Source organism: Coregonus clupeaformis, unplaced genomic scaffold (assembly GCF_020615455.1).
Source record: "Coregonus clupeaformis isolate EN_2021a unplaced genomic scaffold, ASM2061545v1 scaf2221, whole genome shotgun sequence".
Lineage (NCBI taxonomy): Eukaryota > Metazoa > Chordata > Actinopteri > Salmoniformes > Salmonidae > Coregonus > Coregonus clupeaformis.
Genome location: NW_025535675.1, coordinates 7,362 through 31,044, shown reverse-complemented (window position 1 = coordinate 31,044; position 23,683 = coordinate 7,362). Strand labels below are relative to the sequence as shown.

General features: G+C 44.6%; 1 protein-coding gene across 1 annotated transcript; it reads right to left on the bottom strand.

Moving 5' to 3' along the window:
* Positions 1 to 1,120: 1,120 nt before the first annotated feature.
* LOC121557539 (hatching enzyme 1.2-like) lies at positions 1,121 to 23,429 on the bottom strand. The gene is made up of 3 exons (XM_045219278.1): positions 23,267 to 23,429; positions 20,061 to 20,130; positions 1,121 to 2,038 (listed from the first exon to the last, which is right to left on the bottom strand). Exons 1-3 carry the CDS (start codon positions 23,427 to 23,429, stop codon positions 1,252 to 1,254), a joined length of 1,020 nt encoding a protein of 339 aa, XP_045075213.1. The 3' UTR covers positions 1,121 to 1,251.
* Positions 23,430 to 23,683: the final 254 nt, after the last annotated feature.

Below are 23,683 nucleotides of genomic sequence, written 5' to 3'. Positions count from 1 at the left end.
GCTACCAGCAGGTTAGAACCAGGCTACCAGCAGGCTAGATACAGGCTACCAGCAGGCTAGAACCAGGCTACCAGCAGTCTAGAACCAGGCTAACAGCAGTCTAGAACCAGACTAGAACCAGGCTACCAGCAGGTTAGATCCAGGCTACCAGCAGGTTAGAACCAGGCTACCAGCAGGCTAGATACAGGCTACCAGCAGGCTAGAACCAGGGTACCAGCAGGCTAGAACCAGGGTACCAGCAGTCTAGAACCAGGCTACCAGCAGGCTAGATCCAGGCTACCAGCAGGCTAGAACCAGGCTACCAGCAGTTTAGAACCAGGCTAGAACTAGGCTACCAGCAGGCTAGAACCAGGCTACCAGCAGTCTTGAACCAGGCTAACAGCAGTCTAGATCCAGGCTAACAGCAGTCTAGAACCAGACTAGAACTAGGCTACCAGCAGGCTAGAACCAGGCTACCAGCAGTCTAGAACCAGGCTACCAGCAGGTTAGAACCAGGCTACCAGCAGGCTAGATACAGGCTACCAGCAGTCTAGAACCAGGCTACCAGCAGTCTAGAACCAGGCTAACAGCAGTCTAGAACCAGGCTAACAGCAGTCTAGAACCAGACTAGAACTAGGCTACCAGCAGGCTAGAACCAGGCTACCAGCAGTCTAGAACCAGGCTAACAGCAGTCTGGAACCAGACTAGAACCAGGCTACCAGCAGGTTAGAACCAGGCTACCAGCAGGCTAGATACAGGCTACCAGCAGGCTAGAACCAGGCTACCAGCAGTCTTGAACCAGGCTACCAGCAGTCTAGAACCAGGCTAATAGCAGTCTAGAACCAGACTAGAACTAGGCTACCAGCAGTCTTGAACCAGGCTACCAGCAGTCTTGAACCAGGCTACCAGCAGTCTAGAACCAGGCTACCAGCAGTCTAGAACCAGGCTACCAGCAGGCTAGACCCAGGCTACCAGCAGGCTAGAAGCATGCTACCAGCAACTTAGAGAAACATCGGAGGAAACATGTCGACATAAATACAGCACCGTAGTGTCATCAGAAAAATAAGATTCAATCATGTTGTTTCAAATGCTTTTATTTCTATGTTTCAAAGTGATACAGAAAACCACATTGTGCTGAGAACCTGTGAGTTATTGTGAATAAGACTCTAAATACTGTGCTGATGATTTGAATGTACAGGACACTGGATAATGTGTCAGATGTATTGTAGACATCTTCACCAGACTCTCCTCCTATGACTTGATGTCTTCCTCTTAGCAGCCGTAGAGTCGGTTGATCCTCAGGATGTCAGTGGTGGACAGCCCCTGTCTCTGGCCGATGGACACGTTGGGGTCGGGGATGGGGGTGATGGAGTCCTTTCCATTGATGGAGAAGGCTGTTTTTCCATAGTGCATGACAGAGCTGTAGTCATAGGGAGTGTTCAGGTTGTTGGTGTTTTGTTTATCAAAGTTATAGGCCATGCTAGAATCGATATTACTCCAGTTGATCCTGACGTACTGGTCCCGGTCGCTCCTGGTTTGCTCGTGCTGGAAGCCCAGAGCGTGGAGGGTCTCGTGCTGAATGATGCCGAGAAAGATGCAGCCGACGCTGTTAACAGAGACCGTCTGTTTGCCTCCAATTCTCCCGAGAGAGGAGTAGCAGCCGTTCAAACTCTCATAGCTGATGTAGTCATTCTGGTTTCCACGTGGCACAAAGCGAATGCAGGACTTGCTGTGGAACGACTGGACGGCGTCCTTAATCTTCTGTCTGTCGGAGGGAGTGAATCTACTGTCTTCTATTATGTAGGGCACTTCAACATATCCGTTAGAGACTTTGTGCCACAGGCAGCTGTTTCCTCCATGCATGCACTGCATGGCGTTTCTGGTTCTTGGTACCACCAGGTCTCCCTCCATCAGCATCTCATCAGAGCCGTTATTAGCGGTCAGAATTCTCTCAGTGATGTCTACAGCCTCAAAGTGGTCTATCCAGATGGCTGGTCCACTGTGGCCCATTTGGGCCTGAGAGAGGCACAGTACCAGCAGCAGGATGGCTTTGCTCCATCTTCAGGGTGGAGATCCTCTAGATGGCTTCTTGGATCTGGCAGTGGAGATACTCCAGATGGCTTCTTGGATCTGGCAGTGGAGATACTCTAGATGGCTTCTTGGATCTGGCAGTGGAGATCCTCTAGATGGCTTCTTGGATCTGGCAGTGGAGATACTCTAGATGGCTTCTTGGATCTGGCAGTGGAGATACTCTAGATGGCTTCTTGGATCTGGCAGTGGAGATACTCTAGATGGCTTCTTGGATCTGGCAGTGGAGATACTCTAGATGGCTTCTTGGATCTGGCAGTGGAGATACTCTAGATGGCTTCTTGGATCTGGCAGTGGAGATCCTCTAGATGGCTTCTTGGATCTGGCAGTGGAGATACTCTAGATGGCTTCTTGGATCTGGCAGTGGAGATACTCTAGATGGCTTCTTGGATCTGGCAGTGGAGATACTCAAGATGGCTTCTTGGATCTGGCAGTGGAGATCCTCTAGATGGCTTCTTGGATCTGGCAGTGGAGATCCTCTAGATGGCTTCTTGGATCTGGCAGTGGAGATCCTCTAGATGGCTTCTTGGATCTGGCAGTGGAGATACTCTAGATGGCTTCTTGGATCTGGCAGTGGAGATCCTCTAGATGGCTTCTTGGATCTGGCAGTGGAGATCCTCTAGATGGCTTCTTGGATCTGGCAGTGGAGATCCTCTAGATGGCTTCTTGGATCTGGCAGTGGAGATACTCTAGATGGCTTCTTGGATCTGGCAGTGGAGATACTCTAGATGGCTTCTTGGATCTGGCAGTGGAGATCCTCTAGATGGCTTCTTGGATCTGGCAGTGGAGATACTCTAGATGGCTTCTTGGATCTGGCAGTGGAGATACTCTAGATGGCTTCTTGGATCTGGCAGTGGAGATCCTCTAGATGGCTTCTTGGTCCTAGAGATGCTTTGGAGAGGCTCCTTGGCACTGAGTCTTGATGTGTGATTCTGTCTGGTCAGTCCTGGGCTTTTATACAGTCCTCTACAGGTGTGTCTGCAGGAGGGTTAAGGGTTGGGGTCCATGTTGTTAGTTCTAAATAAACTTCTGAAGGGAGGACTCCACCTACAAATGACACAAGGACTCATTTACTAGGCTGGACTCATTTACTAGGCTGGAGTCCATTAGGACTACTGGAAAGACACACACAGAGGGCCGGCTCCAGGCATAAGCAACATAAGCGGTCGCTTAGGGTCCTGGGCGCTAGGGGGGCCCGACCCAAAACATGTAATCATATATACAAACTTTTGAAGGTAGTGTGTGTATATATATATATATATATATATATATATATATATATATATATATATATATATATATATATATATATATATACAGTGGGGAAAAAAGTATTTAGTCAGCCACCAATTGTGCAAGTTCTCCCACTTAAAAAGATGAGAGAGGCCTGTAATTTTCATCATAGGTACACGTCAACTATGACAGACAAAATGAGGAAAAAAAATTCAGAAAATCACATTGTAGGATTTTTTATGAATTTATTTGCAAATTATGGTGGAAAATAAGTATTTGGTCAATAACAAAAGTTTCTCAATACTTTGTTATATACCCTTTGTTGGCAATGACACAGGTCAAACGTTTTCTGTAAGTCTTCACAAGGTTTTCACACACTATTTTGGCCCATTCCTCCACGCAGATCTCCTCTAGAGCGGTGATGTTTTGGTGCTGTCGCTGGGCAACACGGACTTTCAACTCCCTCAAATATTTTCTATGGGGTTGAGATCTGGAGACTGGCTAGGCCACTCCAGGACCTTGAAATGCTTCTTACGAAGCCACTCCTTCGTTGCCCGGGCAGTGTGTTTGGGATCATTGTCATGCTGAAAGACCCAGTCACGTTTCATCTTCAATGCCCTTGCTGATGGAAGGAGGTTTTCACTCAAAATCTCACGATACATGGCCCCATTCATTCTTTCCTTTACACGGATCAGTCGTCCTGGTCCCTTTGCAGAAAAACAGCCCCAAAGCATGATGTTTCCACCCCCATGCTTCACAGTAAGTATGGTGTTCTTTGGATGCAACTCAGCATTCTTTGTCCTCCAAACACGACGAGTTGAGTTTTTACCAAAAAGTTATATTTTGGTTTCATCTGACCATATGACATTCTCCCAATCCTCTTCTGGATCATCCAAATGCACTCTAGCAAACTTCAGACGGGCCTGGACATGTACTGGCTTAAGCAGGGGGACATGTCTTGCACTGCAGGTTTGAGTCCCTGGCGGCGGACCTAGTGTGTTACTGATGGTAGGCTTTGTTACTTTGGTCCCAGCTCTCTGCAGGTCATTCACTAGGTCCCCCCGTGTGGTCTGGGATTTTGCTCACCGTGATCATTTTGACCCCACGGGGGTGAGATCTTGCGTGGAGCCCCAGATCGAGGGAGATTATCAGTGGTCTTGTATGTCTTCCATTTCCTAATAATTGCTCCCACAGTTGATTTCTTCAAACCAAGCTGCTTACCTATTGCAGATTCAGTCTTCCCAGCCTGGTGCAGGTCTACAATTTTGTTTCTGGTGTCCTTTGACAGCTCTTTGGTCTTGACCATAGTGGAGTTTGGAGTGTGACTGTTTGAGGTTGTGGACAGGTGTATTTTATACTGATAACAAGTTCAAACAGGTGCCATTAATACAAGTAACGAGTGGAGGACAGAGGAGCCTCTTAAAGAAGAAGTTACAGGTCTGTGAGAGCCAGATATCTTGCTTTTTTGTAGGTGACCAAATACTTATTTTCCACCATAATTTGCAAATATATTCATTAAAAATCCTATAATGTGATTTTCTGGATTTTTTTTTCTCAATTTGTCTGTCATAGTTGACGTGTACCTATGATGAAAATTACAGGCCTCTCTCATCTTTTTAAGTGGGAGAACTTGCACAATTGGTGGCTGACTAAATACTTTTTTCCCCCCACTGTATGTAGGATAGACTATTGCGCAACACCCAACGGTATTCCTATGAATTATTCTGGATATAATGACAACAAATTACATAGCCTAGTGGGCTTATTCACAATATGACCTGGTAATGAAATAACATGACAAATACATTTTGTTTTCCATGTTACACCTGCAATTTTAAACAATACAAGGGGCTTGAAGTAGCCTACTTGAATTTGAATTTGGAGCTCAGAAATTCAAGTACTCAAATAGGTCTACCTTGAAAATCTGACATTTCCTCAATTTGGTGCTTGAAAAGTCATTTTAATTATTGTAGCCAATTTATAAGTTCTCTTGCTGAGATTCAAATGGTGAGATTAATGCTACCACTATTCATGGATTTATTAAGTGTGTCTGCGTCGGCCACATAGGTACAGAGAAATCGCCATGCATGCATCCAATCTATTTAGTCAGGCAATGTCCACATTATTCTCACCTATTTTAGAATGTAATAATATTTGGCATATCAATGCATTGGCAAAGGCATTTTTGTTTTTAATTCTTAGTGGTAATGGCCGACTTTTAACACTTTTTGCATGCTTTTTTAGGGTGTGTGGGGTTCTATATTAGACCCTATATGTATAATTATATAAATTGTGACCCACCTCCTGGATTCGGTCCTATGTAGCAACATTGGAAATTGTGTTTTTTACATCGGATAAAAGTAGAGAGCTAGAAAATTGTATATTATACACTGTAGTTGAGGAACAATGGGAAAGTAATTCTGATTTGAAAGTTGATAAACTTGTAACCCCACTTTTGAGAAAATGGTCCGTGAATGTTTTGGTACACCTACTGGGGAGCTGTTCTTTGTGTACACCCATTCAGCATCGTTCACACCCTCTTAAGCCTTAGCCCACCCATCTCTTTAAGGATTCACAGTGTAGTAAACAACCAAAGATTTCAAGACTAAAAGTGGTGAAAGTAGAAGCAAAAAGTAGTAAAAATACATTTGATCTAGTCTGACTTTGGTGCAGGTCATGTTGTTCTTCATATTACCATCTCTGGTAAACACACACTACATCAAATACAATCAAAGTTTATTTGTCACATGCACAGGACACAGAAGGTGTAAACGGTACAGTGAAATGGTTACTTGCATAGTGTCTTTTGTTTAGACATGTAGCTAGCTAGCTAGCTAAACAATGAACCATAATCCCAACTCTAATGCTGTGTTAAAAACAACTGGGAACTCTGAATAAAATTAGCTCAGACTGGGAAAAATCGATTTGAACAGTCATCCAACTTGAATTCCAACTCAGGAACTCTGGCCTCTTTCTAGAGCTACGACTTTCCGACGTGAAGATCACTGACGTCATGATTTGACCTCGTATTTTTCCGACGTCCCAGTTGTTTTGAACGCAGCAATATCTGCACAAACAATAGTACTCAAGTATAAACACCATGGGACCACACAGCTGTCATACCGCTCAGGAAGGAAACGCGTTCTGTCTCCTAGAGATGAACGTACTTTGGTGCGAAAAGTGCGAATCAATCCCAGAGCAACAGGAAAGGACCTTGTGAAGATGCTGGAGGAAACAGCTACAAAAGTCTCCCAGAGCAGCCATGGACAAGGTTCAGAGTAGTTATCTTGGCTCGCTGCAGGAGCTGGGAGATCTACTGAGGAAGAGAGCTGATTCGCTGAAGAGCCTCAAGATCTGACCCGCCATCACCATCACCCTTCAATCAACATTGTCATACCTAACTATCACTATTATACTGGATCACCCCATCATCTACTCAGGTGAGACCATGGCCAGTATGTTACCAACCATGAAATTATTGATGGCGAATTGATGGTTCAATTCATAAACGGTGCGTACATTCTATAATTTACTCATATTCATTTACATTTTAGTCATTTAGCAGACGCTCTTATCCAGAGCGACTTACAGTTAGTAGGTGCATACATTATTATTATTAAATTTTTTTATACTGGCCCCCCGTGGGAATCGAACCCACAACCTTGGCGTTGCAAACGCCATGCTCTACCAACTGAGCTACATCCCTGCCGGCCATTCCCTCCCCTACCCTGGACGACGCTGGGTCAATTGTGCGCCGCCCCATGGGTCTCCCGGCTGCAGCCGGCTACGACAGAGCCTGGATTCCATCAATATTATGTTATCAAATCAAAATCAAAGTTTATTTGGCATATATACAGGATACAGTGTGGTGTATATGGGAATATGACATTGCATTTTACCATGTACTATTGAAGTAACAATTTGTTTTATGTTTTCCCACACAGTTCTAACAACTCCCACAGACGTGGCCTCGTCCCTCCTGTCCCACTACCAACCAAGCAAGAGTTTCTCCAGGAGTGTAAAGGGCTTGGAAGGAAACTTTTGTTCATACAGAATGGCAGACATTACACTCGTTACAAGTATGTTCCCTTTTCCTGCAGAAACCACTTGAAGTCGGGATGTCCCTCCTACCATTTCATTCGGTCTTTCGTTTATCCATCAACTCCTGGCTGAACTCTACGTCACAGGCTTTTCTAGTGTTAACTATGGAATGCCGTTTGGGTCTTTGCGTGTCAAAAAAAGATACACGTCAAATAACACTATTTGACGAGTCAAATTAGCTTTTAATTTGACACTTCAAATAATACAATTCTATTATAGAATATTGTGTGTTGTGAATTTGCATGTGCAAGCCAAGCGCCACCACTACGATCAGTAGCACTGTCAAAGCTGGACAAAAAAAAAGAAGTCTGCAAACAAGCACACACCGCCACCAACGATGTGTTTACGTTGGTAATAATGCATTATTTGTTCGACCGAATGGGAAAATGTCTGTGTGAGCATTTGAAATAAGATCAGGATCAAAGCGCGCAGAATCAGAAATGTTTGCAAATATCTTTGATACAGATGTTATTAGCAACTTCTGGGGTAGCTAGCTAGCTTTAGCTTGGTAACGTTACCTAGCCAGCACCAATGCAACTAATGTTAGCCTGAAAACAATGACCAATAGAAACTGCAGTCATTTTCAATATTCTTAGCAATGATTTAGGAATCCATGTGAGTAAGTATTAGCTAGGTAGCCACTTGAACTTGAAATTTAACTTAAGTTCATGAAAATAACTAGCTAGCCAGCTACTTAACACTGTTGCCCAAAGCTAATGTTATAAGCAGCCAGTAAACTTCATCTGGCTGGTGAGGCTTGTCACCGGCAGTGTTGCCAACTCCTCAGTAAGGAAAGTAGCTATTGGCTGTCCTAAAAGTCGCTAAATGACGTCATCACCTAATTTGCATGATTGGCCATGTGCATGTAATTGTGATGGACGCTGTAGGAGAGACGAATAACGTTGTGGGAGAGACAAAAAGTGAGTAAACAGCTGCGCGAGGACTGGGCCGCCAGTGAGTGCTTTGGGACGGGGTGGGGCCCGCAGCACCCGCTGCTCGTTGAGAAGAGTAAGAACGATACGTGCTTTCATGTCAGAGTCTCCAATAACACCAGAAAAAGTTGCTAGATTTGACGCTAGTCGCTTTATTTAAAATGTGTCGCTAGATGGGTCTGAATACTGGCTAAATATAGTGACAAAGTCGCTAAGTTGGCAACACTGGTCACCGGCAGTATTGCCAACTCCTCAGTAAGGAAAGTAGCTATTGGTGGTCCTAAAAGTCGCTAAATGCCGTCATCATCTAATTTGCATAATTGGCCATGTGCATGTAATTGTGATGGACGCTGTAGGAGAGAGGAATAACGTCGTGGGAGAGACAAAAAGTCAGTAAAAAACACCCTAAATATGTTTTGAACTACAAATTAACTTTCTTCTGTCGATTCTTGTTTTTTTTTATGTCACAATTCCAACCCTCCTCCTTTATCCGGGCTTGGGACCGGAAAAAGTGACCCAAAATACACACTCTGGCGGAGTTACTTAGTTTTTTATTTTATTTTGTTTTTTAGTTTAGTTTGGTTTGGTTTTTAACCTTATGGTCCACTTAGGCAAGTGATCTGAAAACACTTATTTTGGAAGGTGGATTTTTTTAGTATTTATAGCCACAGTTATTAATTGTACTGCGCAAGAAGTCCAAGATGCTGGACATCATTATATCTGCAGCTGAGAAGTTTTTGGGCCTCCAAGACTTCACGGCAGAAGCCCTGCAAGGTCTACTGTTGCCAGAAAATGTTCCGCCCTCACAGGATCCTTCTGAGCCTGTGAATGGACCTGATTAGAACAGACAAGCTGATTTAGTTCAATTTTAATTTAGTTATTGATAGTTTGTATGATTTTTTTAGAAATACTGTTTACACTGAACAACCATATAAACGCAACATGTCAAGTGTTGGTCCCATGTTTCTTGAGGTGAAATAAAAGATCCCAGAAATGTTCCAGACACAAACTTATTTCTAAAATGTTGTGCACAAATTTGTTTACATCCCTGTTAGTGAGCATTTCTCCTTTGCCAAGATAATCCATCCACCTGACAGGTGTGGCATATCATGAAGCTGATTAAATAGCATGATCATCATTACACAGGTGCACCTTGTGCTGGGGACAAGAGTAGCTGAGGAGGTGCTTGGCAGCATCTAATGGGGATCCCTAACAAATACAAAAATGCCACTCTAAAATGTGCAGTTTTTTCACACAACACAATGCCACAGATGTCTCAAGTTTTGAGGGAGCATGCAATTGGCATGCTGACTGCAGGAATGTCCACCAGAGCTGTTGCCAGAGAATGTTAGGTTAATTTCTCAACCATTAGCTGCCTCCAATGTTGTTTTAGAGAATTTTGCAGTATGCCCATCCAGCCTCACAGCTGCTGACCACCGTGTATGGTGTTGTGTGGGTGTGCGGTTTGCTGATGTCAATGTTGTGAACAGAGTGCCCCATGGTGGTTATGGAATGGGATGGCATAAGCTACAGACAACTAACACGATTGCTTTTTATCGATGGCAGTTTGAATGCACAGAGATGCAATGACAAGATCCTGAGGCCCATTGTCCTGCCATTAATCCACCTCCATCACCTCGTGTTTCAGCATGTCGCAAGGATCTGTACACAATTGAACATCCTGAAAATGTCCCAATTCTTCCATGGCCTGCATACTCACAAGACATGTCACCCTTTGAGCATGTTTGGGATGGTCTGGATTGACGTGTACCACAGCTTGTTCCATTTCCCCCCAATATCCAGGAATTTTGCACAGCCATTGAAGAGGAGTGGGACAACATTCCACAGGCCACAATCAACAGCCTGATTAACGTTATGCAAAGAAGAAGTGTCCCGGAGGAGGCAGCGGCAGCTACCCACTTCTCCAGTGCTTCATTTGTAAATTGGGCGGTGCCGGAACCAAAAGTGAGCCCGAGAGGGGGGGGTGACCTGGGGGGCTCTGAGGTACCAGAACGGATAAAAACATCCTTTATAACAAAGCATTGCATGCATTATCAATGGCTTTCGCGTACGGGCATAGAGCAGTGGTGTGGAGCCGCTTGCAGAAGTTACACACATGGAGTACATTTTTTGTAGCCTAGAGTCCGGGAAAAATGTGTTCTTTTTATAAATGAATTTCATGCAGTTCTACATCATTTTAGATGACGAGCCTTTTGAAAAATACTTTTTTGATTTGCACTTTTCGCACTAGATCACGTTCATCTCTAGGAGACAGAACGCGTCTCCTTCCTGAGCGGTATGATGGCTGTGTGGTCCCATGGTGTTTATACTCTGCGTATTATTGTTTGTACAGATGAACGTGGTACCTTCAGGCGTTTTGGAAATTGCTCCCAAGGATGAACCAGACCTGTAGAGGTCTACCATTTTTCTTCCGAGGTCTTGGCTGATTTCTTTTGATTTTCCCATGATGTCAAGCAAAGAGGCACTGAGTTTGAAGGAAGGTCTTGAAATACATCCACAGGTACACCTCCAATTGACTCAAATGATGTCAATTAGCTTATCAGAAGCTTCTAAAGCATTACATACTTTTCTGGAATTTTCCAAGTTGTTTAAAGGAGAGAGATAGCAGGAGAGTTGGCTAGAGACGGCATGCTCAAGAGTTTTGAAGAAAAGAAAGAAGGGATACTGTCTGTAGTTGTTGACATCGGAGGGATCGAGTGTAGGTTTTTGAGGAGGGGTGCAACTCTCGCTCTCTTGAAGACGGAAGGGGACATGGCCAGCGGTCAAGGATGAGTTGATGAGCGAGGTGAGGTAAGGGAGAAGGTCTCGGAAATGGTCTGGAGAAGAGAGGAGGGGATAGGGTCAAGCGGGCAGGTTGCAAGATTTCATCTGGAGAGAGAGGGAGAAAGAAGTCAAAGCATAGGGTAGGTTTAGTGTGATTAGGACTAGTGGTGTCATTTGACTTAATAAATGAGGATTAGATGTCGAACCTTCTTTTCAAAATGGTTGACGAAGTCATCCAGAGAGGGAGAAGGGAGGGGAGGAGGAGGAGAATTAAGCAGGGAGGAGAAGGTGGCAAAAGAGCTTCCTAGGGTTAGAGGCAGAGGCTTGAAATTTAGAGTGGTAGAGAAGTGGCTTTAGCATCGAAACAGAGGAAGAGACTGTAGAGCGTAGGGAGTGAAAAAGATGACAGGTCCGCAGGGAGTCTACTTTTCCTCCATTTCCGCTCAGCTGCCCGGAAGCCCTCTTCTGTGAGCTCGCAATGAGTCGTCAAGCCACGGAGCAGGAGGGGAGAACCCGAGCCGGCTGGGAGGGATAGGGGACATAGAGAGTCAAAAGATGCAGAAAGGGAGGAGAGGAGGGTTGAGGAGGCAGAATCAGGAGATCGGAGGGAGAAGGATTTAGCAGCGGGAAGAGATGATAGGATGGAAGAGGGAGAGAGTAGCGGAGAGAGAGAGCGAAGGTTGCGACAGCACATTACCATCTGAGTAGGGGCAGAGTGAGTAGTGTTGGAGGAGAGCGAGAGAGAAAAGGATACAGTGTAGTGGTCGGAGACTTGGAGGGGAGTTGCAGTGAGGTTAGTAGAAGAACAGCATCTAGTAAAGATGAGGTCAAGCGTATTGCCTGCCTTGTGAGTAGGGGGGACGGTGAGAGGGTGAGGTCAAAAGAGGAAAGGAGGAAAGAAGGAGGCAGAGAGAAATGAGTCAAAGGCAGACGTAGGAGGTTAAAGTCACCCAGAACTGTGAGTGGTGAGCCATCCTCAGGAAAGGAACTTATCAAGGCGTCAAGCTCATTGATGAACTCTCCAAGGGAACCTGGAGGGCGATAAATGACAAGGATGTTAAGCTTGAATGGGCTAGTGACTGTGACAGCATGGAATTCAAATGAGGAGATGGGTCAGGGGAAAAAAGAGAGAATGTCCACTTGGGAGGGATGAGATTCCTGTGCCACCGCGGCGCTGACCAGATGCTCTCGGGGTATGCGAGAACACATGATCAGACGAGGAAAGAGCAGTAGGAGTAGCAGTGTTTTCTGTGGTAATCCATGTTTCCGTCAGCGCCAAGAAGTCGAGGGACTGGAGGGTGGCATAGGCTGAGATGAACTCTGCCTTGTTGGCCGCAGAACGGCAGTTCCAGAGGCTGCCGGAGACCTGGAACTCCACGTGGGTCGTGCCAGGGACCACCAGATTAGAGTGGCAGCAGCCACGCGGTGTGAAGCGTTTGTATGGCCTATGCAGAGAGGAGAGAACAGGGATAGACAGACACATAGTTGACAGGCTACAGAAAAGGCTACAATAATGCAAATGATATCGGAATGAAATTAACTAAACATTACATTTACATTTACATTTTAGTCATTTAGCAGACGCTCTTATCCAGAGCGACTTACAGGAGCAATTAGGGTTAAGCGCCTTTGCTCAAGGGCACATTTACGTCATTTAGCAGACGCTCTTAAACAGAGCGACTCACAAATTGGTGCATTCACCCTAGGCAGTGGGATAACCACTTTACAATTTTTTTTTGTTTTTTTTTTGGGGGTAGAAGGATTACTTTTCTATCCCAGGTATTCCTAAAGAGGTGGGGTTTCAAATGTCTCCGGAAGGTGGTGAGTGACTCCGCTGTCCTGGCGTCGTGAGGGAGCTTGTTCCACCATTGGGGGTGCCAGAGCAGCGAACAGTTTTGACTGGGCTGAGCGGGAACTATGCTTCCGCAGAGGAAGGGAGCCAGCAGGCCAGAGGTGGATGAACGCAATGCCCTCGCTTTGGGTGTGGGGACTGATCAAAGCCTGAAGGTGCAGAGGTGCGCCGTTCCCCTCACTGCTCCATAGGCAAGCACCATGGTCTTGTAGCGGATGCGAAGCTTCAACTGGAAGCCAGTGGAGTGTGTGGAGGAGGGGGGTGACGTGAGAAAACTTGGGAAGGTTGAACACCAGACGGGCTGCGGCATCATCTGGGACATCTGGGAAACATCTGGGAAACATCTGGGAAAGCGAGAGAGCGGCCTCCCTCACTTACGTTTCACTGAAACACTCAAATATAACTCTCCCAACTTCCACTTTAGAAATTATAATTGTTGTAAACTACAGTGGTTCAATGTTTTCTAGGAATAGACTCTAACTTAGTTTATTCAGCTAGCTAACTTGGTACAGTATTCTTCCGTGAAAACCACCCAGGCACCGCATCCTATGACGCTAAGCTAACTAGCATCTAGTTTCCAACAACACTGTTTAGCACCAATACCTGGTTACAACAAACTACCAATAGTGTGTTAACACGCTAAATGCTAAACACTGTTTGTGAGCATGACTGGGCATGGGGCAGGTCAATGGCCAGTGATCTTGACCCTTGACCTTGACGGTATGGCCAAGGCTCCCCTGGGAGTCCTCAATCGATTGGAGGTCAACAAACAGACATCGTGAAGGCAACCACCCAAAGGTCAAGGGTCACATTCTACAACCCCTCTATGAACAGAAATACAGATCACAGGTTGATGAGTGTGCTCCAAGGGAGCTCCAGGTAGTTAAGGTTTCATTTCCCATGACTGCTCTTGCTATTACAGTTCCCCTAGCCTGTACATAATCCCATTCATATCTGGTAGTGTAATAGTACAATCAATATAATTCATATGTTGAAGCATAAAAATGAATACAATCTAAAATATTAATATCAGTCTAAAGACATTTGATAGCAAGCTAATTATTTTGAATCAAATAAATATTAATATTATGGAAAGATTATCAAAATATCATCCAAAGATGATCAAGAACATGTGAACTCAACAAGGCCTATGCGTAACAGCAATTGACACTGTTCCACACTCCTTTAACTGTTAGAAATACATTTGCATGTTTTATTTTTGCCAGAAATCACAGCGTGTGTGTGTGTGTGTGTTCACACAGCCTCCCTTTAACGATGGCAGCACCTGACTGATTCCAGGCTGGGGTTCTGATCTTTCCTCTTTAAGCAGCGACACACTGAGTTACAGACATTCAGGCAGAGAAACCCTTTCTAGAAGTGAAGTCTCTCTTCATAGATTATCTAATATTTCCAGGGGCAGTGAAGTGTCTCTCTCTCTCTCTCTCTCTGTCTCTCTCTCTCTCTCTCTCTCTCTCTCTCTCATTTGCTCCTTTATTCTTCTGAGCGACAGCTACAAACAGGCATCATCTCGTCGGGTTATCAAGCCACGCTTCTTCCCTTCAGTTCGGGATGCGATCCACACTACTTATGAGACACTTGTCCCGATTTGAACCTTGTCGCCTTTCAAATATGGTTGCCGCTGTGATCAAAGTCACCTCTCTCCGCCTCTTTAAAACAGCAGAACACTCTGAGAAACAAAAGATGCGGTGGCGTTGAGAAAATAGGCTTTTGGTGTCTCGTGTCGTACTAATTAAACTTTTTGAAGGGAAAAGAACAGCAGAAGCTCAGCAAACAAGTTTCACTCAGCAGGACATATAGACCTGTAGACGCTGAGGTCACTACAGAGAAATTAGGATGTATCAGCTAATGTCCACCCACTCTACCACCACCCATCACTATCTCAATCTCTCTGACATGGCATTTTATACTGTTTATTTCACTTTTGTTTATTATCTATTTCACTTGCTTTGGCAATGGAAACATGTTTCCCATGCCAATAAAGCCCTTTGAATTGAGAGAGAGAGAGAGAGAGAGAGAGAGAGAGAGAGAGAGAGAGAGAGAAGGAGAGAGAGAGAGAAGAGAGAAGAGAGAGAGAGAGAGAGAGAGAGAGAGAGAGAGAGAGAGAGGGAGGGGAGAGAGAGAGAGAGGAGGGTGTTAGAGGAGGGAGGAGCTTCAACTAAGGAAGACAGATCATTTTCAGAAACACCCTGCTGTCAAACGAGTAGCATGACAGACAAGCTGTTGTGGACCTGTGCTAGCTGGTAGTATAGTCAAGTAACTTTAACAGTATAGTAATGAAGATACTCTATGTTATCTCCTGCTGTCTCCCTCTCAGGTGAGTTCTGTCTGTCTGCCTGTCTGCCTTCCTGTCTGTCTTCCAGTTTCTATACTACTGTCTGGATCATATATACAGAAGGTATAAGATATGTATTTGTCTGTAAGGAGCAAGACAGATTTACAGTTCTGAGTAGGGTTGAAGTAAGATTTGTGCAGGGTTAAAGTAAGAAAGGCAGGGTTAAAGGAAGATGTGTTAAAGTATGATTTGCACGGTTAAAGTATGATTTGTAGATGGTTTAAGTAAGATTTGTGCTTGGTTAAAGTATGATTTCTGCAGGGTTAAAGTAAGATTTATGCGGGGTTAAAGTAAGATTTTAGCAGGTTAATGTATATCTCACAGGTCATCAGTTGTGACTGTACTGTGTGTTTCTGTTTGACAGCTCTGTGTGTTGTGGAGTCAGCTGTCATTAATGTGAAGGATGTGGTGGGAGGACAAGTCACTGTGGGCTGCTCATTCACATTGGCAGGGAACACCATCAAACGCTTCTGCAAGGGGACATGTTCTGATGAAGACATTCTGGTTCAAACTAATGGGAGAAAGAATGTATCTCAAGGTAGATACAGTATAGAAGACAACAGAGATGGAGTCTTCTATGTGACCATCAAGAACCTGAAGATGTCAGACTCTGGGACCTACTGGTGTGGAGTGGACAGATTTATAAAGGACACATACCAAGAGGTGCATCCTCATAGTTACAGATGGTAAGTTAACAAGAGTTAACACTCTGTGGTATTTCACCCTGTAGATATGGGAGTTTATCAAAATTGGATTTGTTTTGAAGTCTTTGTGGGTGTGTGTAATCTGAGGGAAACATGTGTCTCTGTCATAATGTGAGGTGTAGGTGGGGTTGAAGTCAGGCGCAGGACACCGAGGCTTAGTCCAAAATGTTTACTAAAGTCCAAAAATTGAACAAAGTACAAACACTATGCACGGCCACAAAACAAACAAGGTGGCGACTAAGCGCAATTACGCACACACAAGCGTAATTAAAAAATACACAAAACACGACACGAAACACAAGGCGAGACTGGCGAAAACAACACACAACTAATCCATACAAACACAGGGAACTTATAGGACAAGTAATCAACGCAAACCAGACACAGGTGCAACGGACAGACAAAAGCAATCGCACATGAAACATCCAACGGTGGCAGCTAGTACTCCGGGGCGCGAACGCCTTTGCCTGCCGAACCAGGAGGAGGAGCAGTCTCGCCGAAACTCGTGACAGTCTCTAATATGGTCATACATTTGGCAGGAGGTTAGGAAGTGCAGCTCTGTTTCATCCTCATTTTGTGGGCAGTGTGCACATAGCCTGTCTTCTCTTGAGAGCCAGGTCTGGCTTCATGGTGTCCTTTCTCAATAGCAAGGCTACAGTGGTTCCTCATTTATATGTTGCGTCATAAATCAGTATAGCGTGCTGTTCTAATTCTACTTTGCATGCATTATTTGGTGTTTTATGTTGTACACAGAGGATGTTTTTGCAAAATTCTGCATGCAGAGTCTCAATGTGTTGTTTGTCCCATTTTGTGAATTCTTGGTTGGTGAGCGACCCCAGACCTCCCACAACCATAAAGGTGAGATTAGTAGAAGAACAGCATCTAGTAGATGAGGTCAGCGCATTGCCTGCCTTGTGAGTAGGGGGACGGTGTGAGGTGAGGTCAAAGAGGAAAGGAGTGGAAAGAAGGAGGCAGAGAGAAATGAGTCAAAGGCAGACGTAGGAGGTTAGGAAGACACCTAGAACTGTGAAGATTTTTTTCTTCAACGAGGCGGTCGCGATGGATATCCTACAACACCGACAAGGCCCAGATCCCCGTCATTCGGCGTGAGGAAGAGACGGAGATATCGCGACGCAGATCCAGGTGCCTTGTAAGGATCCGACGGCGCCGATAAACTGCCTCTCCCATCAATCCCTATTAGCCATACGTTCAAGCTTTTGAGAATAAAATGGACGATTTAAGATTACGGTTATCCTACCACGAGACATTAAAAACTGTAATATCTTATGTTTCACGGAGTCGTGGCTGAAAGACAACAATGATAACATTCAGCTAGCAGGCTATACGCTACATCGGCAGGACAGAACGTCTGACTCTGGTAAGACAAGGGGTGGCGGTCTCTGTATATTTGTAAACAACAGCTGGTGCACAAAATCAAATACTAAGGAAGTCTCGAGGTTTTGCTCGCCTGAGGTAGAGTATCTTATGATAAGCTGTAGACCACACTATTTACCAAGAGAGTTTTCATCTATATTTTTCATAGCTGTCTATTTACCACCACAAACCAATGCTGGCATTAAGATTGCACTGAATGAGTTGTACAAGGCCATTAATCAACAGGAAAACGCTCATCCAGATGCAGCGCTCCTAGTGGCGGGGACTTTAATGCAGGGAAACTTAAATCCGTTCTACCTAATTTCTACCAGCATGTTAAATGTGCAAGCGAGGGAAAAAAACTCTAGACCACCTTTACTCCACACACAGAGACGCATACAAAGCTCTCCAAGAATCCCAGAAAAGTGCTAAAAATAGCCCACATTAAAATATGTAGCCTAAGAAACAAGGTTCATGAAATCGATAACTTGCTAGTAACAGATAACATTCATATACTGACTATCTCTGAAACTCACTTAGATGATACAGTGGTAGCAATACATGGTTTCAACATCTTCCAGAAAAGACAGGAATTCCAATGGTGGAGGTGTTGCCATTTATGTTCAGATTCATGTTCCTGTAAAGCTTAGAGAGGATATCATGTCAAATGCTGTTGAAGTAATATGGCTACAGATTCACCTGCCTCACCTAAAGCCCATTCTTGTGGGAAGCTGCTGTAGACCACCAAGTGCTAACAGTCAGTATCTGGATGATTTGTGTGAAATGCTTGATAATGTATGTGATATCAACAGAGAGGTACATTTTCTGGGAGACTTAAATATTGACTGGCTTTCATCAAGCTGTCCACTTTAGAAAAAGCTTCAAACTCTAACCAGTACCTGCAACCTGGTTCAGGTTATCAGTCAACCTACCAGGGTATTCACAAACAGCCCTAAATAAGATCTGGTGCAACCAATTCTTCAAATGGCAAACCTGATCATCTTTCAAAGAAACTTGAAACTGCATGGTTTCAGTTTGTCGGCTTCAAATGTATTCCTTTTGTTACTCATTCCAATTCAGCAGTTTTCACTACCACTTTAACAAAACGTTTAAAATGTTGCTAAATATCCCCTCACAAAACCCTGTTGTTGCTAGGTTGCGTGCTGGTCCCATAACACATTAGATGAATGTTGGATGAATGTAAAATGGATATTGGTTGGGTGTATAATAGAGTTACTGTCAGAAATCAATGTGTAGTATTTTATTACTGCAATGGATATGTATTTATAGATATAAAGATCGGTTTCAAAATAAGATTATCTTCCTCAGCCTACTCCATGTGACCTTGAAGTCAGCATCAAGAGATCAGGATGGTAAGAGACAGCATAAACAGATCAGCATGGTAAGAGACAGCATCTAGAGATCAGGACGGTAAGAGACAGCATCTAGATATCAAGACAGTAAGAGACAGCATCTAGAGATCAGGACGGTAAGAGACAGCATCTAGAGATCAGGACGGTAAGACACAGCATCAAGAGATCAGGACGGTAAGAGACAGCATCTAGAGATCATGACGGTAAGAAGACAGCATCAAGAGATCAGGACATAAGAGACAGCATCAGAGATCAGGATGGTAAGAGACAGCATCACGAGATCAGGACGGTAAGAGACAGCATCAAGAGATCAGGACAGTAAGAGACAGCATCTAGAGATCAGGACGGTAAGAGACAGCATCAACAGATCAGGACGGTAAGAGACAGCATCAAGAGATCAGGACAGTAAGAGACAGCATCTAGAGATCAGGACGGTAAGAGACAGCATCAACAGATCAGGACGGTAAGAGACAGCATCTAGAGGTCAGGACGGTAAGAGACAGCATCTAGAGATCAAGACGGTAAAAGACAGCATCAACAGATCAGGACGGTAAGAGACAGCATCTAGACATCAGGACGGTAAGAGACAGCATCTAGAGATCAGGATGGTAAGAGACCTCATCTAGAGAGCAGGACAGTGAGAGACAGCATCAAGAGATCAGGACGGTAAGAGACAGCATCAACAGATCAGGACGGTAAGAGACAGCATCTAGACATCAGGACGGTAAGAGACAGCATCTAGAGATCAGGATGGTAAGAGACCTCATCTAGAGAGCAGGACAGTGAGAGACAGCATCAAGAGATCAGGACGGTAAGAGACAGCATCAACAGATCAGGACGGTAAGAGACAGCATCTAGACATCAGGACGGTAAGAGACAGCATCAAGAGATCAGGACGGTAAGAGACAGCATCAACAGATCAGGATGGTAAGAGACAGCATCTAGAGATAAGAACGGTAAGAGACAGCATCTAGAGATCAAGGCGGTAAGAGACAGCATCAACAGATCAGGATGGTAAGAGACAGCATCTAGCGATCAGGACAGTAAGAGACAGCATCTAGAGATCAAGGCGGTAAGAGACAGCATCAACAGATCAGGATGGTAAGAGACAGCATCAACAGATCAGGACGGTAAGAGACAGCATCAGTAGATCAGAACGCTAGCTCTGCTGACGGGGCGAGAACCAGTAAGTCGTCTAGGTAGGCTAGTAGCCTTATTCCCTGACGAAGCAACGGTTCTATTGCCGCCTCCACACATTTGGAAAACGTGCGAGGTGCCAGGGCGTACCTGAATGGCATCCTCGCGAACTCGTCGCCACCCCCTTGAAAGGCGAACGCAGAAACTTCCTGTGCCGCGGCTGCACCGCACATGAAAGACGCGCCCTTTATGTCTATGCTTGTACAAAAGTCTCCCCGTCTGGACACATTCCAGTATACGTTTTGTCGATAGCATTCGGAAGGGGCCGTTTGGCTACGCTCTCGTTGAGAACGCGTAGATCCAATATTGGCCTCATTCCCCCCGTCTTTTTGGGCACCAGGAAAATAGGGCGAATATAACCCCCTGTTCCTTTGCTCCCGGGGAACTACTGTGACCAAAAGTTCCGTAATCTCTGTAACGAGAGCGGCGACTTTTTCGGCGTTTTCTCACGGTCCGATGAAATTGGATGGCATAACCCTTCTCCAGCGTCTGGTCTACCCAGCGGGGAGAGGGTACAGCCGTCGCCACTCCCAATAATGCTGAGAAAACGAAGAGCGCGAAGCTGTGGTGCATTCAGTAGGAAGGACCTGACATTCAATACCGACTTGCACACTCTTGCCTGCATCTAGCTTATCTAGGTGTAATCATTAGTCCAACGAGTTTAAATTGGACAAATTCAGGTATTTTTATCCCTGTTTCGTTTGCTTCCGTTTAACATTTTTCAACAGAATCGGGCGGAATGAATTCACCCCTCATCACGTGTAAACACAGTCAGTGTTGCCATGTTCGCGGTTTTCCTGTGAAATTGGGCTACTTTGAAAACAATGTTGCGGGTGAAAATGTATTGGTTGCGGGTTGCGGGTTTGTGTAGCCTACCTGGAGCTGGCAAATCAACGTAATAAATAGCCTATAACTTCTGTTTATTGTTGTAGCCTTGTGTTATTATGAACACATTAGATTGGCGGTAACAGTAGTCAGATTAGGCTACAGGTAAAACAAATTCAAAAAAATAAACACTGGCTGTTGTTGACAAGCATATTCAGTTCAAATACAGTGGGGAAAAAACGTTTTTAGTCAGCCACCAATTGTGCATGTTCTCCCACTGAAAAAGATGAGAGAGGCCTGTAATTTTCATCATAGGTACACGTCAACTATGACAGACAAAATGAGGAGTCTGTAAGTCTTCACAAGGTTTTCACACACTGTTGCTGGTATTTTGGCCCATTCCTCCATGCAGATCTCCTCTAGAGCAGTGATGTTTTGGGGCTGTCGCTGGGCAACACGGACTTTCAACTCCCTCCAAAGAATTTCTATGGGGTTGAGATCTGGAGACTGGCTAGGCCACTCCAGGACCTTGAAATGCTTCTTACGGCTTTAAGAGTAACCGTCAAGCCAATTGTGCCCCTCTCTGACCACTTCACAACATCAGACAGTTCTGGGGTTCAAATTGTATTTGTTTACTTTCAAATACTTTGAGTGTTTGGGTGAGATGGGTGAGGTTTGCACTTTTGGACTATAACATTGGTTCCATTGCACCAGGCAAGCTTAATAAGTAGGCAAGCATAGTTTACGTTTTTGATATATGGCAGTACAAGCACGTCCCATGGTTCTGGAATACAGAATCATTTCAGAATCATTGAAATTACACTGACAGACAGCAACACAAGGACCCCTATGGGTTTAGAAGGATGGGAAGTACACGGAAGCAATTGTCACTGTTTACTGCCTCCAACTAGTTATTTTTTGTGAAATAATTCTGTTTATTATTCAATAACAAAGGAGAAACAACAAAGAACAACAGCAACAAAGTGAAATGTTCAACTGAGCTACATATTCGTCGCCAAACCCACTGGCTCCAGGTCATCTATAAATCACTGCTAGGCAAATCCCCGCCTTATCGTAGCTCTTTGGTCAACATAGCAACACCCACCCGTAGTCTGCGCTCCAGCAGGTATATCTCACTGGTCATCCCCAAAGCCAACACCTCCTTTGGCCGCCATTCCTTCCAGTTTTCTGCTGCCAATAACTGGAACGAACTGCAAAAATCTCTGAAGCTGGAGACTCTTATCTCCCTCACTAACTTTAAGCATCAGTTGTCAGAGCAGCTTACTGATCACTGCACCTGTACACAGCCCAATCTGTAATTAGCCCACCCAACTACCTCATCCCCATATTGTTATATATTTTGCTCATTTGCACCCCCGTATCTCTATTTGCACATCATTTTATGCACATCTATCACTCCAGTGTTAATACTAAATTGTAATTATTTTGCACTATGGCCTATTTATTGCCTTACCTCCATAACTTATTACATTTGTAAACACTGTATATAGATTTTCTATTGTGTTATTGACTTTTGGGGTGTTTTGTTTACCCCATATGTAACTCTGTGTTGTTGTTGTTTTTATCGCACTGCTTTGCTTTATCTTGGCCAGGTCGCAGTTGTAAATGAGAACTTGTTCTCAACTGGCCTACCTGGTTAAATAATGGTGAAAAAAAAAAATATATATATATACATATAAACAAACTCAACCTCATCACACTACTCAACCTCCCCATTGACTCATTTAGCCTACTTGGGGAACAGTGCATACAGTGCAATGGAAATAGATGCATAATACCACGATTCAAGGTATTTTCCAGATTTCTTACCACTTTCTTTCCCTCTGGCCTCCATTGGTTTAGTCACCGTAATGCTTTAGTCACCGTAATGCTTTAGTCACCGTAATGCTTTAGTCAACGCAATGCTTTAGTCACCGTAATTCTTTAGTCACCGTAATGCTTTAGTCACCGTAATGCTGCCATCCTACAAGGGGTTTTCCCACTGGCTATAAGGTGAATGCACCAATTTGTAAGTCGCTCTGGATAAGAGCGTCTGCTAAATGACGTAAATGTAAATGTAAAACCCCTTTAGTCTTTAGTCACAAGCCTCTAGGAATTAGCCTCAATCCACTGGATTCATTGTATTCTAAATTACTCTGTATAAAAGTGTATGCTAAGTAGCATACCTCTCCTCTCCTCTCTTTTGCACTTTAATGTAGAACAAGCAACCATATACATTTTAAATGACCCAGGTTGAGGTGACCAGGGTCCTCTGTGAGATTGGGGAAGAGGTGGAGAGAGGAGTACAGGATGCATTGGTATGCAGCGCAAGTGTGGCGTACATGACAATGTCAAAGTCAACGTCAACACATTTAAATGAGAGAGATAGAGAAAGGGTTCGGCAGCTCGCTGACAAATGGGACAATAAACTAAGTCTATTTATTAATAAGTAATGTGACATGAGCCCTGACCTCTCGTGATCCTCATTGCTGCTGTTGTCATGATCTGAGTCGCTGTCCCCTCTGCCCCAGCTTCCTGTGAAGGCCCTGCCTCTTCCTCCTCTGGCTGGGACGTCACAGGCTCCTCTTGGGCCTTTCCCTTCTTCCCCTTGGCTGGAGACACAATAGATATCATCCTGACTAACTTACCCTCTAAATACACCTCAGCTGTCTTCAACCAGGATCTCAGCGATCACTGCCTTATTGCCTGCGTCCGTAGCGGGTCCGTGGTCAAACCGACCACCCCCATCACTGTCAAACGCTCCCTAAAACACTTTAGCGAGCAGGCCTCCCTAATTGACCTGGCCCAGGTATCCTGGATGGATATAGATCTCATTCCGTCAGTAGAGGATGCCTGGTTGTTCCTTAAAAGTAATTTCCTCTCAATCT

Coding starts and splice junctions, on each gene's coding strand:
- LOC121557539 (XM_045219278.1), bottom strand. CDS start 23,429: ATGATATCTATTGTGTCTCCAGCCAAGGGGAAGAAGGGAAAGGCCCAA. Junction 20,131..23,266: donor AGCAATGAGGATCACGAGAG/GTCAGGGCTCAT, acceptor TGTGCGGTGCAG/CCGCGGCACAGGAAGTTTCT. Junction 2,039..20,060: donor TTCGCGAGGATGCCATTCAG/GTACGCCCTGGC, acceptor TCCACCCTGAAG/ATGGAGCAAAGCCATCCTGC.